A 14149-nucleotide genomic window follows, 5' to 3' on the forward strand; every position below is an offset into this window, starting at 1 on the left:
TAGGCCAGTGTCCCCTGAGAAGGGCCCTCTCGAGAGCTCCCTCTCGGGGAAGTCATTCTGCCTGCGCACGGCATGAGCAATTCATTGTGGAGCTGCACCTTTTACTTTCGAAATAACAGCACCAGATATGGTTTAATGATTATAATCATATGGCCACCGTCATGTTGATTAAATAGGCTGGCGCTGGCGCAAAGATGTTGACTTAACCCTCACAAGTTAAACATCCTGGGTCAGCAAATGCCTAAACGCTATCATCCAAATGAGCTTATCATTTGCAAACGCGTTAAAATTACGGTTTTTTTTGACACGGCCAATTTAATGCACGTTTCACGCGCATGATAATCTATTAATGTAAGCATAGTCACATGTCACAGCATTTATTGCTAAATGAAGGGTTAAAGCAATCCCACTGTGCGATTGAAATCTTGGGTGGTTTTTTTTTATGGAAAACATGGCTTGCCTCATTGTATTTGTAACATAGCTGCTATGTTAAGAATATCGGCTCATGTACAATACACTGGAAAATGAATTGTGCCACAAAAGGTAGTGTGTGTGTGTGTTTTGTTTCTATGGGGAGCGGAAGAGTAGTGGTTAGCGTGCTGCACTACAAGCCCGATGACCCAAGTTCGATCCCTGCTCACAGCCAACACCAGTGACGATTATCTGAACCGGTCCTGGGCCTCCCCTCGGCTGACTCAAATGAGTACCTGGGTGCGGTGTGTAATTATCGCCACTGGGGAGACGAAAGGAGGCTGGGCTTGGTGCTGGCCACCCGCCCCCTCGTGTGCCGTGCCGGTCTTCATGGGCACTGTTTGCTAACAGCGCTTGCCCCAACAGTCTGTGAAGGCTGTACGAGGGATTTGTTTTTTTGTTTCTCTCAGGATGAATCGAGAGCCAGCAGGACAGTGGGGCGATGTTTTGATTATTCAGCTGTCACAGAGGCTTATTCACAAACCGTAGCACAGGAGCCAACCCACGGGGTGGAGGAATCCCGTAGCGTACACAAGTCAACCGATTTCTCACGGATATGATGGAAATTTAAAATTTTTATCAGAACCCATCACACAAGACTGGAATCTTGTAGGTTTTTTTTTCATTTAATGGGTTCCAAACTTTAACAGAAAACCAAACTTTTCTCTTCAACACAGCAAGACTATATTTTCAGGATTGTCAGAGCCAAGTGGTTTTCGCCTGGCAGAAATGTCTACAAGTGCAAACAGGACGCTACGGTTTAACTGCCAAGATAATAAGAATAAGCGTTAATTTGGTCGTGTAAAATTTAAATTATTTAATATTTTTCCCGATCACACGCTGCAAAACATTAAAAGCGTTCTTTCGCAACAAAGGTTGCGACGATGCGAAGTTATCAACTAACGAGGACAATTCCGTGGGCGGCCTAACATCACCTCTGCTTGCCAACACGAGCTGTTAAAATAAACACGGCGAGCATCGTCACACGCGTGACATGGCAGGAGTCTGACCCAGGAGCTGGGGGAGCAGGCCAAGTCCCCAGGGTTTGCAGGGTGATGGCAGCAGTGGCCCAATTAGGGTGGGTGAACGCACCTTGTGACATCTGATCGGCCAGCGTCTGCGCAGTGTTCGGGATATCGTGGAGTTTCTTCTGTCTCTCCGCCTTCTCCCTCTCCACTCCCTGACACGGAGTGGCCAGACGTCAGCAAAGACAGCGTTCAAGGACAGGGACGGCACTTATCATAAAGCAGTAAAAATGGTTTGATTTTAAAAAGCCAAATTTCCTGACATAAACAGATTTCAATGCCTTTATTAAACAATAGTTATTGCTGCTAACAGAAATCACGACTACTTGAAAGTCTGTTTTAAAAGGCCGTTTGTTAATTTCAAGGTAATTTTTATTTTTTTTCAGCAAAACAAGGTAATTATGTTCAGGTAACGTTAAAGGCATTTGCAAAGTCTGCGATAAGAAAGACAAGTGCTCAAATAATTCTGCGTTCAGGATTATTTAGGAACAACACGATCTGTACGCAAATTGCATCTTTTTTATTTTGCTCCTTTTCTTGCGAATGTTCAACACTTGTTTTTGGAAGATACCAAACACACAATATCAGACGAACAGTGCAAAAATGTACATGTATGAAGTTGGAATCAAAGTGCCCTGGGCATAGACATTAATTTTGATAATTGCACCTCGGATGCAAAACTACAAGAACGCAAGCGTCTAATTACATTAACTTTCTCCTGGAGGTCCGAGATGTCGCCAGACTTCTTGAAGGTGGAGAACTCGGGGGAGTTGAGTGTGGTCTCCGCTCTGCTGATCCAGCTGTTGAGCTCTTGCACCTCGGTGTCAAATCTGCTTGCACGAGCGCACGGACACAAGGAGGCGATTGCTCATTAGGCGCTCGACGCAAGCCATCTTACTGAACGCCTGTTATGGAAGGCACGTGGAACGGCAGGGGAGGCAGGGCTATCATCAACACACACAGCTACTTTTGTATCTGCAGCCCCACCAGATGCTTATTTTCAGGCTAAGCTGACCTGTGGGAGGCCAACAGATGATACGCACACCGTATTCCACAGTAGACGGTGTTGCTAAAACGAATGCAGCGTGCTAACCACTGCACCGCTGCTCCCTAGTGCGCACACGCATGCACAAACACGCAAGCGAGCGCTTGCGATCGCGTATCAAGGGACGTGGAAAACAGACAAGGTGGCACCGCGGTTATTTGCACGGAGCGCAATTATAGGTCAAGAAAGAGTCCCACTTGGGTGAGTAATTAGACCAATTAGCGCAGCGAGTGTGCCCACGCAGCAAACGCGCATGAAAACACTCCAATTATTTTTTTTTCGGTGGGAAAACAAGAGGAGAAGCAGACAGATGCATGCGCACGCATTCGGTGATAATTGCATTACCATTTTTGTTGTGCCATTTATCTAATTCTCCAAAAAACAAACACAGGGAATATTCGCCAACACATTAGTTCTACACCTGCATATAATGAAGCACGGAAAGGTGCGTAATCCGACTTGCACCGACACGCAAGCAAAGGAACCAATGAGCGTTCGCAAAAGTCAGCGGGCGTCATTTGGGCAGCGCACATTTCCAGAAGGGAAGATGAACGAGACTAGCAATGGAATAGCCGCCAAAGGAGAGAAACGTGTCTGAGTGGTGATTACCGTGGTAGATGAAGGGATGATACTAAACTATGTTTTATTTTAAACGATGTATTTATTTTACCAGGTAAAGCCCACTGAGCTTTATTGCTCTTTTTCAGAAGCGACCTGGCCGCAAATAATAACTCAGCAAAGTGGCTTATCGTCGCGTGAAAATTTATAGCAGCCAAATACTCTAAACGCGCGTTGATTCTAAATGTGGAGAGAAAAACCGGAAGACCTGGAAAAATCCACGCGAGCACAGGAACAGCATGCAAACTCCAAATACAGGCGTTAGGGTCGTGATCGAACCCATGACCTCCTGCATACCAGGCGCAGGAAATTAACATCTCATAGCCACCGTAGCGACCAATCAAATATTTATTTAAGCACACGAGTAAAATGGATGGTAGCAATCCTGAAAAAATTATGATACATTTGGAGGCCTTCATGGAGCAGTGGATAGACCATGGTCGATTACAACAAAGCGACAGGTATTGCTTGCTGCGCACATGGCTTCCGACTACAAATGGTCTTGCTCGACGGCCTCCAGGCATCCCGTGTTTGCGCTAAGGCAGGCAGGCAGGCGTAATCCCCGCTTAGTTCCCGAATTTAAATGAGATCAAGTGCGCCGAGGTCGATATGCGCTTAAGCGCCACGTTACACCGGTTCCCGGACGCTAAAATTTACCGACGCGTAACAGGAGTGGCGCAAACGCAACGTGGTATTGTGATGCTTCCACCACAGACTCTGTACTTGAACGCTCAGGGCAGTGCGACCGGTGATCACAATTGCGATGATGTGGCCAACATACAGGCACAACGCCAACATACAGGCACAGCCCGAATTTACTGTACGCGCGCACAACACCAGAGGGCAGAAACCGCTTCCAGTTGTGATTTTGATCGAGATCAAGATTTTTATATATATTTTTTTATTCACTTTTCCAGAATAATTCATATTTTTAGGCCAAATGGATTTGGATTATTTGATTGTTCGATATATATAATATATGCTTTGTCTGTGGAATTACACCGGAATTTTTCTTCTCATTTGAAACTGCAACCTTGAAAATGTATTTGAATGTCGAGTACAATTTGAAAGTCATATGATTACCATCATCATGGGACCTCCTTTGCCAGTACCAAAATATGAGAATAGGTTTTTCCCCTTTTTTCGGGCAACAAAACAGGTGTTAAGATGTTAAAACACCAAACGGAAACCTTTTACATTGAATCATGTCTGCATTAACCACAATACTTGTGGTCAGAATGCAAACAAAAAACGTACTCTGATAATATATGCATTGTATTTTAACATCTTAACACCTGTTTTGTTGCCAGAAAAAGGGGGAAAACCTATTCTCATATTATTACCAATCAACTGCATTCATAGAGCTGACTTAGTGGCTCAGGGTGCCGATGCAATTTAAGATGTGCTGAGCAAGCACCGGGTTCCAATTCATGTGGTCAACCGTGATTATAATGGATTCTCAAGCAATGACGGGCTTGATCATCTCAGCCAAATCGGAAATTACTGAAACAGTAACCATCGGTTTAAATAATATTTTTTTCCATTGCTTAATCCAGCAAATTCCATATCCGAGGAATAAACATTTGGTTTGACCATCGTGTGACAAACATTATTTGCAAGACGTAAAAAACGGCACGACATCTAACGAGGTCTCAAGAAGTGGCATCAAGTTCTGTAATGTCATCTTTTGGGCACGGTTCCCTGACGCCAAGGTAATGCTCTGCTCACTGTGAGACCTCCAATAGGAACTGTGTTCATTTCATGACATTATGCCAATTGCATTTCAATGGTACTATACTAAGAGCGGAACACCCCAGCTAATATAGCATCTATGATCGGGATGGGCCTGGAAATTGGAAAGCTTTTTAAACAGGGCCCTACAGGGTTTAAACAGGGTCCGACAGGGTTGCAACATTCTGACCCACTCCAACTGGACATCTGCGAAAAAAAGAAAAACTTCATAGCTCATCGCATTCCTCCAGTATAAATAAATATTCTGATTCGGATAAATAGGGCCCTAACGGCGCTTCAAAAGGGGGACGGGAGGGGGGACTGGGCCATCAGCCCTATTGCCGCAATGCCCTTCCCACCTTGGATCCGACGCTAATCTACGACGCCTTCAAGAGCGCCGTTTGCTGCTGGCAGCTTGGCGTTACGGCCTTCCAGAACGGACCGTACGTAGCGCATGACGACACAACGCACCGCCACACAGACACGAGGCAGACATCGCGTCGATACACGACTCCGCTGCTCCTGTCGACGGGGTTATCTGGCTCCACCACCTGAATGTGATGTTGCGGTTGTTGCTCTGCGTCTACTGCATGAGCCGTACGAAAGAAGAAGAAGCAGCTTGACATTTTGGGTCTTTGGGACGTGGTGGGAATAAAAAACACAACACAGCACCCAGCGCCCACCTCTTGTGCAGCTCGGGGTCGAGGAAGGGCTTCTTGGTGGGCGGGGCGAGCGTGTGCTCCTCCCGCCCGTGCTTCACTAGCACCTGCTCGCGACTGCTGCTGCTGCTGATCACCGTCACCGTCTCCAGTACCGTCATCTGGGTGACCGACGACTGGGTCTGGCTCACCGTGTGCGACACCTGAGGGCGCGCGGGCATGGTCACGTGATCACCGCAAGCGAGTGGGGGGGTGAGAAGAAAGAAAACACTTGGGTGCTGCTTACTGTTCACAAAAAAAACTATTGCAATATATTGGCAGACCTCCATTCTGCTCCTCCATGTATATAATAATAATAATCTCTATTTTATACAGCGCCTATCATATTGAAGTATCTGCAAGCGCGGTACGTAAAAATAAAATTACACTCATGAGAACAGATAAAGTCTAAGTGAAAAAGACAGCTGGCAATAACAATATCTATGACTACACTCAAAATTCCATGAAAATGAAGAACTATGATAAAAAGCTAATAATATAATTTCAAAGTGATCCAACCGGACAACAGAATTGGTTTTCAAATCATAAGTTATGGGGAAAGCCTGTATATATATAGAAATGTGTGGCCCTCATACACCACCCCGGTCTTAATAGGCACTCGCTAGAAGTGCTTGCCCTTTCATTTATTTAGAACTGCTTCTCGTATCTTGTTTATTCTCTTTCCCCCGCACCTCCGATTGCCACGGTTGTGTACGTACGGCGCGAAGGAAGTTTAACACACATACAGTACGTACATACCGGGACTCCTCTACTTACGAACATTCGACTTACGAACTTTCAGAGATACGAACAAACCTGTCCATATGTCCAATTGCCTGTTCGGACCGAGAGTCGTAAGTGCAACTGCCGCGCAATCGATGGCGGTAGTTGTTCGGTGTCATTACCCAGCATTCCCAGCATTTCTGCCAGAGCCGCCGCCATTGTTTGTTGTTGTGTTGCCGCTGTGCGGTTCACTACGACCTTCTCTGCGCTTTTCACGAACGCTATCAACCTCCATCGTGTCTCAGACGCGTGGCATCTACATCTGCAGAACATGAAGAACCAGTGGAATCTACATCTACAGGAGATTATACAACTTGTAAAGCCATTCCCCGTGTTTAGTGTACATGCCGTACAACATGTTTGGAATCGACAGGAGTAGAGTTGGACTTACGAACAAATCGACTTACGTACAGACCTCTGGAACCTGACTCGTTCGTAAATAGATGAGTCCCTGTAGTTAGGAGTCTGCATGGCTATAAAGGGGGGAGGGATCTTTGTCCTTGTTGATTTTACCAGCTTGGAGTGTCCCTCCAGCTTCTGAACCAGGTTGTCCCAGCGCTGCGCAAACTCGTCCAGTTTCTTCTCAATGTCCCTGGCCGTTGTCTCGTTGCCCATGGCCGAGACCAGCGCCTGGCCTAGTATGCTCAGCTTGCTCAGCGCTGGCCGCTTCATGCTCATGTCCTCCTTCAAGATCTAGAACAGGACAGATGGAACACAAAGATATCGAGAGAACTATGAACATCCTGCGTACACGGTAGCGCAATAGTCCGGACACGAGTGTTTAGTTTGTTGTCCTTCCCCCGCACCTCCGATTAGCACGGTTGGCTACGTACAGTGGACAAGAAGTTCAACATCCACACGTATATAGACGCAGGGTTATCAGGACTTAGAAGAAGAGAGCGGAGAAATAAATTTATATCAAGTAAACTGGACATCTGTGAAAAAGAGCTACATAGCTCATCGGAGTACACTAAAGAAGCTAGCTGCAATGTAACATCGTGGCACCCATTATTAAAAGCGGGTTCTTCAATAACAACAACCTGACGGTTTTGGCATAGTCGCCAATTACTTCGCATAAAAGATTGCCTCGTTACATTTGGGTTTTTCGCTTAACTCAAAAACATCCAAACCCGAGAATCAAAAGTTCTGGCTTTACTGCAACGCGAAGAACATTTATCGACGTTGTCCTTCATACTCAGAAGAAGCACATGCACGAGACCGTTTTACTCGACAGGTCAAGGCTACAACAGCGCCATTGCATTTCTGCAATTGGAAATATTGCTGCAATTTTTTTTACTCTTACGGCGAGTTTTCGGACATTCGCAACCATCTCAGCCTGGTCCTTGAAGTTCCCAGTCTGAACTTTGCTGAGGGCATCTTCCTTCTCAGTCAGCCAGGCATCGAACAGCACCTGGAGACAAGAATAAACAAGACGTGGGCACAGCACGTGAAGAGAGGAAACTGAACGTACGGAAAACACCGACAGAAAGACGGCTCAGGCACACAGACACATACACGCACTGCAAAACAGACGGAGGTCCCCTTTAGAGTCTTTGTAGACCAGTGGGGCAAGTGCCGCTCGCAAGCATCTATCAAGGCCGGCATGGCACACGAGGGAGTGGTGTGGCCAGCGGCACGCCCAGCCTGTCTTTGCCTCCCCAGACACACATGTGAATACATACGGACCAACACGTAACATACAACTCTGACGTGTTTTATGCAAAAAATGCGTGGCCGAAAATAACATTGAGCAATAACTGATGGAATTTTTCCACATTTTAAATAAATCAGCGAAGCATTGTTTTTAAGATTAAAAAATGTAAAAGTTAAGTGCTTCTTGGCAGGATATTTAGCAAAGATCTTCACTAAATTTCAAGTGGACAGTGTGCAAACAAGGCATAGACAGTCAAGAGACAAACTGGCCAGCTGATCACACGAGAAATGTCAGGAAAGAAAACGAAATGTGTATGTTACAGCACCCACAGCTGTCGCTCTGAGATAACTGTGACATTAAGTGTGTGTCGCAGTAACACAAACTAGTGGCCCGCGGACAATGTTTCCTTGATTAAATCAGCATTCAAGGTATTACAAGAGCCTGCAAAGCAAGCCTCTGAACCCTTTATAGTCTACTTAATAATAAAAGCAACGGAAAATAAATAAAAAAGTGGGAAAAACATAAACTTCCATTATATATTTGGTAACGCATCACCAGGCAGAGTTAAAGCCAACCAACTCAAACCAAAATGGTTGAGCAGGCTGTGTGATGTTAGAAGGAGGACACTCCATTTGTATAACGGTCACAATAGCCGTGCCTTTTATTTACAGTCTGAGGAGAGGAAGAAAAAGAGGAATGAAACAAAAAAACGAGTGGAAAATGTCAAGAGTAAGGAAAAGTCGACAATGCACGCCTCCGGATTACACAGAGTCCTTGCTCATTTCCACTGTTCGTCTTGTCAATTGCCCTTGTTAAAGTTTTCTCCCAGAAGATAACGGCACCTTAGGCGCGCTCGAGTCTATCCAAGGTTGCGCTAAAGTCACCGTGAGGCCCGGGCAGCAATGGGCGTGAGCTTCATTGTTAATGGCAAAGAAGACACACGACTGGAACAAAAACACGACAATGTTTTTTTGGCCGTTGGGATCGCCGAATTTGCCAGTGAAAGTGCTCGGGACCGTAAAACTAACAGCACCATCTCCTATAGGCGCAAACGACGCGCTGGTGAATCAGCAACAAATAGGTTAAGTAATGTGACGTTTGTGCACTGGAGAGAACAACATGAAAAGCAGTAATGTACCAGCAAGCCTCTTTGAACTATACCATCCTGCGCCATCACTGGTGTCAATGCATGGGTGAGAAAAATGTAAAAAAATATATTTAACATACAAACTTTTCACTTCTCACTTCCATTCAAGTTCTCGAAACACATTTCATGGACTATATATATTAGTTTAAGTTTTATTCCGTGACATGCGTGCAAGCTCACAGACAGCATGTGCAAGGGAGAGCAGTGAAATTGTTACGATCTTGGACTTTGACTAATTTCCCCACTCCCAAACACGTGAGAGAGGACGGTGTGAAAGGCTGTGGTGTCATTCAGAAATATAGCAAGGCCATACATCAGCAGAGTGGGAGGCGGCGGGGAAGGGGGGAGATTTTAAAATTGAATTGTAAATTTTGGAACAACCACTCTGCACTATATTCAGTGGAGGGATGTTGTGGTTGAGGAGCTCACGGATGACGCTTTTATGCCTAGCAATGTATATCATGCACATATAGGTCCGTGCGTAAAATTCCCGTCACGTCTGCAACGCTGCTTGAGAGACGCTCGAAAGCACCGATGCACCCCGCTAACTTGGCGGTGACGAGAATTAAATCTGACGCTTGAGCTATGCAGGGACTCAAAGTGATGCAACGGGTGCCGGCGGGTTACCTGGTTGAGTTGCCAGCAAACTCAAAACGTACATGGGTAGTTAGCCAAAGTTAAAATAAAGTTAAAATATCTTTGGCTAACTTTCTCAGCTCACTGTGGCATTTTCAGGCACAGCATTAACTCGGCGAGCGATGAGCCCAGATCACCTTTTGAGCGTTCTAACTTTGGTGAAGGTGAGCACTTTGGTCATGGTCCCTCTCTCTGTCTCCGCTGTTCGACTCGTTACCGTGTGTGCGTGACCTTGCTGATGTTTGGACATGTCTCCATAACTTTTGTACACTGGTCCACTCCGTAAAATTGTATATATTATCAGATCATCATAGTCTCTGCTTACCTGCGCTTATTTTAACTCCCCTTGTTGGAACATCAACTGGTATGTTTTCCCCATTACCTAGGACGACCTGTCCAAACTACTTCAGTTCCCGCCTTCAAATTGTGATGTACAGTCTCGCTTTGTCACCAATCTCTTCGGTTATTCTTGTGCTGTCCACAGGATAGGTACCAGCCTTGTCTTGCACCATCGTTCAAACTCTACGGTTTTCCTCCTCATCTGCTGCATCGCTCGCCCAAATTTCTCATGCGTACGTCACAATCGGTTCAACAAAAAAATAAACCCATTACCTCAAAGGCTAGCGTGAATTTCGCGGCCCTACCAACACCTTTGTCTTTCCGCAGGTTCTCTCGTCACGAACAACGCTGCAAAGCATCGCTCGCCCAACACGCGGCGAGGTTTCGAGAGTCCACAAGGAACATACAGAGGGGCAGGTGAGCAGGCTGACGACGGGGAGGGAGCAGCCGCACCCCTGCCCTCGCTGCTCCTTCGTACCTGTTCCTCGGTGAACTGCTGCCACCGCACGAGACTCTCCTGCAGGAGGCGCCAGCGATCTTCTGTCCAGCGGCACACGGCCGCCCAGCGCTCCCCCAGGGACTGCCCCGGGGACAGGAGAGCAACGCGCACGCACGCACACAAAGACAAAGAACCCCCGTAGAGCCTTAGCGGACTGTCGGGGCAAGTGCTGTTAGCGAGTAGCACCTATGAAGTCCGGCACGGCACACGAGGGGGTGGGTGGCCAGCAACGCGCCCATCCGCCTCTGTCTCCCCAGTGGCGATGTTTACACATCGCACTGGGTACTCATTTGAGGTTGAGTCGCCCTAGGGGAGGCCCAAGACCGGTTCAGATCATCGTCACCGGTGTTGGCTGTGAGCGGGAATTGATCTCGGGTGGCTACACTACCGCTCCTCACACATGAACACAAAAGCCAAAGATCCCCATATAGCCTGAACAGACTGTTGGGGCAAGTGACGCTAGCGAGCACCAATGAAGGCTGGCATGGCACATGAGGGGGTGGGTGGCCAACACCACACTCGGCCGCATTTGTCTCCCCAGTGATGATGTTTACACACCACACGAGGTACTCATTAGAGGCTGAGACCTAGGGGAGGGGTTCGTAGCGCAGTGCGCCAACCGCTCGCTCCACTACCGCTCCCCACACGCACCCACGCGCACACGCCAGAGACAAATTCATACGACGTGGTGAGCAGTCAACCGTTTGATCAATAATTCACTCAAGGAATTGATAAATACAAAATATGTCATTGAACCATCACACCAATATAAAAGTGATTTCCTGCATAAATGAGCATTGAGGCAGTGCTCAACTTCTGTTTATATCCGTGAGCCAGTGGTGAAATTTCCACATTCCTATGCCGGGGGCGATTGTAACCACAGGACAAGCACTGGTGACTTCACCACAAAGTGGTACCCCCCTTTTTTATTGACCCCAGAGTGATGATTGGCCGAGTCAAACCCCAACTAGGATTTGAACTCGCAACCTTCCGATTGCAAGCCGCTCATCGTACCTCTAAAGCCACCTGGTCGGATAATATTTCAGCAGACACAAGAATCAAAATGACCCGAATTATTAATTAGCTATTATGAGGCCAGTCGATGAGCCTTTGGGGAGTCTGGGCTGCGAAAAGCCAGAAATCTGAGGCTTTGTGTCTAAATGGGGCAGAGTGGCGGACGAATTAGCCAGACATGGACAGGGCCAGCCAGACTGCGAACAACGGAGTCTGGGCTGCGAGCCACCACACAAGAGTCCAGGCGGAGAGCCACAGAGCGGCCCTTGGTGGTAGAGATACGGGGGAGCTGGTTGCAGAGAGGAGGGAGGCGGGCGCTGAATGTTCGGGCACCTGCAGTTGGGCCTCGAGGGCGGCTGTTGCGTTCTCTCCCGAGTTCTCATCCACGACCACCACCATGTGCGTGAGAGAGTTCACACGCACCTGCTCCTGCTCCAGGTCCGACTGCAAGGACTGCGGGCGCACGTTCGAATCGGTCAGTTCACTTCGTCGTAAGCAACACCTACAAGCCGTTCAGTGCTGCCGCGATGTTATATATATAGACGAGTGGATTTGTTTTACTTCTGATTACCCGCAAGCTCGGAAGCTGCCACGGTAAATGTCACGACGTGGTTCCCAACAACACGCGGTACAACAGGAAAAAAACAGCCAGAGAGCTAATGCTCAGTTGCAAAGTTCCATCATGCACACATTGGTTCGGTGGTCAGCATTGTCTTGCACATTTAAATCACAAGACACACAACTGGAAAGCCACCGACTAACAAACTGACGCGCTTGACTTGCTATTGGCGCAAGTAATAATAGATTAAGCATCCAACCCTAATTGTGAGGTTTTCCACTTTAAGACGTGCAACCTTACGTGTAAAAAGAAACCGCAGCCAAATATTTGCACATTAAATCATTGCCTGCAGATACAAAAGTATCATGATTTGTGCAATTGCCCCAAAAATGTAAATATGCTTGTAATAAAATAAAACCTTTTTGACGAAAGAAAGCACTCGAAGCCAAAAGATGTGCTTCATCTTCGAGCGAGTCAGGCAACCAGGGTATGAGACTCTTTTTGAATGCAAGTGAGCATCGCTTTCTCTTGAGCTCAAGAGTTGATAATTTATAGCTTTGAATTGGCAGGTGCAATAATGGCTCACGCCACTCCATAAAAGTGTAGCCTCTTTGCTGCTCTGATGTCATTATTGTTCTCAGTTGCTAGTTGCAGTGGGCCTATCCTCTCCAATAAAAATAGTTATGCAGATACAAACACATTTGCCGAAATTAATGTGCTCAGAAAGGTCCTGTTAGCGAGCACTTATTAAGCCCATAATCATACATGAGGTATTCGTGGTGGAAACCATGACACCGATGACAGATACTAATCTTTTACTGAGCTTACCTAAAGGAGTTGCATCACAATATCGCACTCCAATTGAGGCTGGTGATTTGCATGATCATAGATTAAACTTAAACAACCAGGCATTTGTAGTGCATATCACAATTCACCACGGTAATTTGATTTATTATTATTATTATTATGTATCACACTTGCTAAGCACAGGGCTCAATAAGCCAATCGTTCAGCAACAAACAACACTCCGGAAGGTCGAATTAATTAAGAGTTAAGGCGTTTCCTGACACGAACAACGGTTATAATAGTTCGGGGAAGAGAGGCGATGAGAGGGAAATTCCGAATTCGAGAAGCGACGCGCGCACAAAGAAAAAAAAACACACTCGCGTTCTTTTCTCTGACAGCCGTGTCGAATGCCAAAAGGTGGTTCTACTCTAGGGACCCGAGAATAGCAGCCAGGAGGCCGGGATGCCCTCGACACGGCCGAGCAGGTCGTGATCACAGCCAGAGGCTCTTTCGCTCCGCTGACAGTGAGATTAACCCTTTGCCGTTCCGAGGTGGCTGCAAGATGCAGGGTGGCTGGCGTCCCCGTTCACCGTCGAATCTCGGAACGCACAAGCGGCTCAGCGTCAATTTTATTTAGAGGGGCATGGTAGCGCCGCTGGTTTTAAAGACGTTGCGCTCAACGTAGAGCGCCGTGGCGCCACGCTCTACGATAGTTGGCGCCAAACTGTGCCACGCGCCCTCCCGCGTACCGATGCAGTTATTTTAGTTTTTCTTTCGGAAGAAAAAACGATGACGTACACGCACATCTTCGGAACGGGAAAGGGTTAAAGTGTCACAGGAAGGAGGTTGGTGGCGGTGGCGCTCACTTTGTGCTCTTCGATCTGCGCCTTCACGGAGTCGAGCTCGGGCCCAATGGGGTGGGCGTCGAGCTTGCGGATCCTCTCCTCCGTGCGGCTCAGCCAGTCCGCCAGCTCCGTCAGCTGCCTCTGCTGCAGCGCCATTAACACCTCGTGCAGCCTGGCACGCGGCAAACGCGACACGCACGTGACAACACAAGTACGTATAATCAACGCGGTATGCAGATACGGTGTAATTAAAACAAGTGGGAATTGGAGATTTTCCACCCTTAAGAAATAATTTCCAC

At 47.2% G+C, this 14149-nt stretch overlaps 1 protein-coding gene across 3 annotated transcripts in view; it reads right to left on the reverse strand.

The window, feature by feature from the left end:
* Nucleotides 1–14149, reverse strand: part of LOC144948610 (dystrophin-like) — a 639922-nt gene that overhangs the window by 373731 nt on the left and 252042 nt on the right. For all 3 annotated transcript variants that reach the window (XM_078878206.1, XM_078878207.1, XM_078878208.1), the window contains 8 exons: nucleotides 13872–14022; nucleotides 11994–12113; nucleotides 10626–10727; nucleotides 7675–7782; nucleotides 6885–7064; nucleotides 5574–5752; nucleotides 2203–2326; nucleotides 1564–1651 (listed from right to left, as the gene is read on the reverse strand). In XM_078878206.1, the coding sequence (XP_078734332.1) occupies nucleotides 1564–1651; nucleotides 2203–2326; nucleotides 5574–5752; nucleotides 6885–7064; nucleotides 7675–7782; nucleotides 10626–10727; nucleotides 11994–12113; nucleotides 13872–14022 (1052 nt within the window). The remainder of the gene's footprint in view (nucleotides 1–1563; nucleotides 1652–2202; nucleotides 2327–5573; nucleotides 5753–6884; nucleotides 7065–7674; nucleotides 7783–10625; nucleotides 10728–11993; nucleotides 12114–13871; nucleotides 14023–14149) is intronic.

Source organism: Lampetra fluviatilis, chromosome 50 (assembly GCF_964198595.1).
Source record: "Lampetra fluviatilis chromosome 50, kcLamFluv1.1, whole genome shotgun sequence".
In the NCBI taxonomy this organism is placed as follows: Eukaryota; Metazoa; Chordata; class Hyperoartia; order Petromyzontiformes; family Petromyzontidae; genus Lampetra; species Lampetra fluviatilis.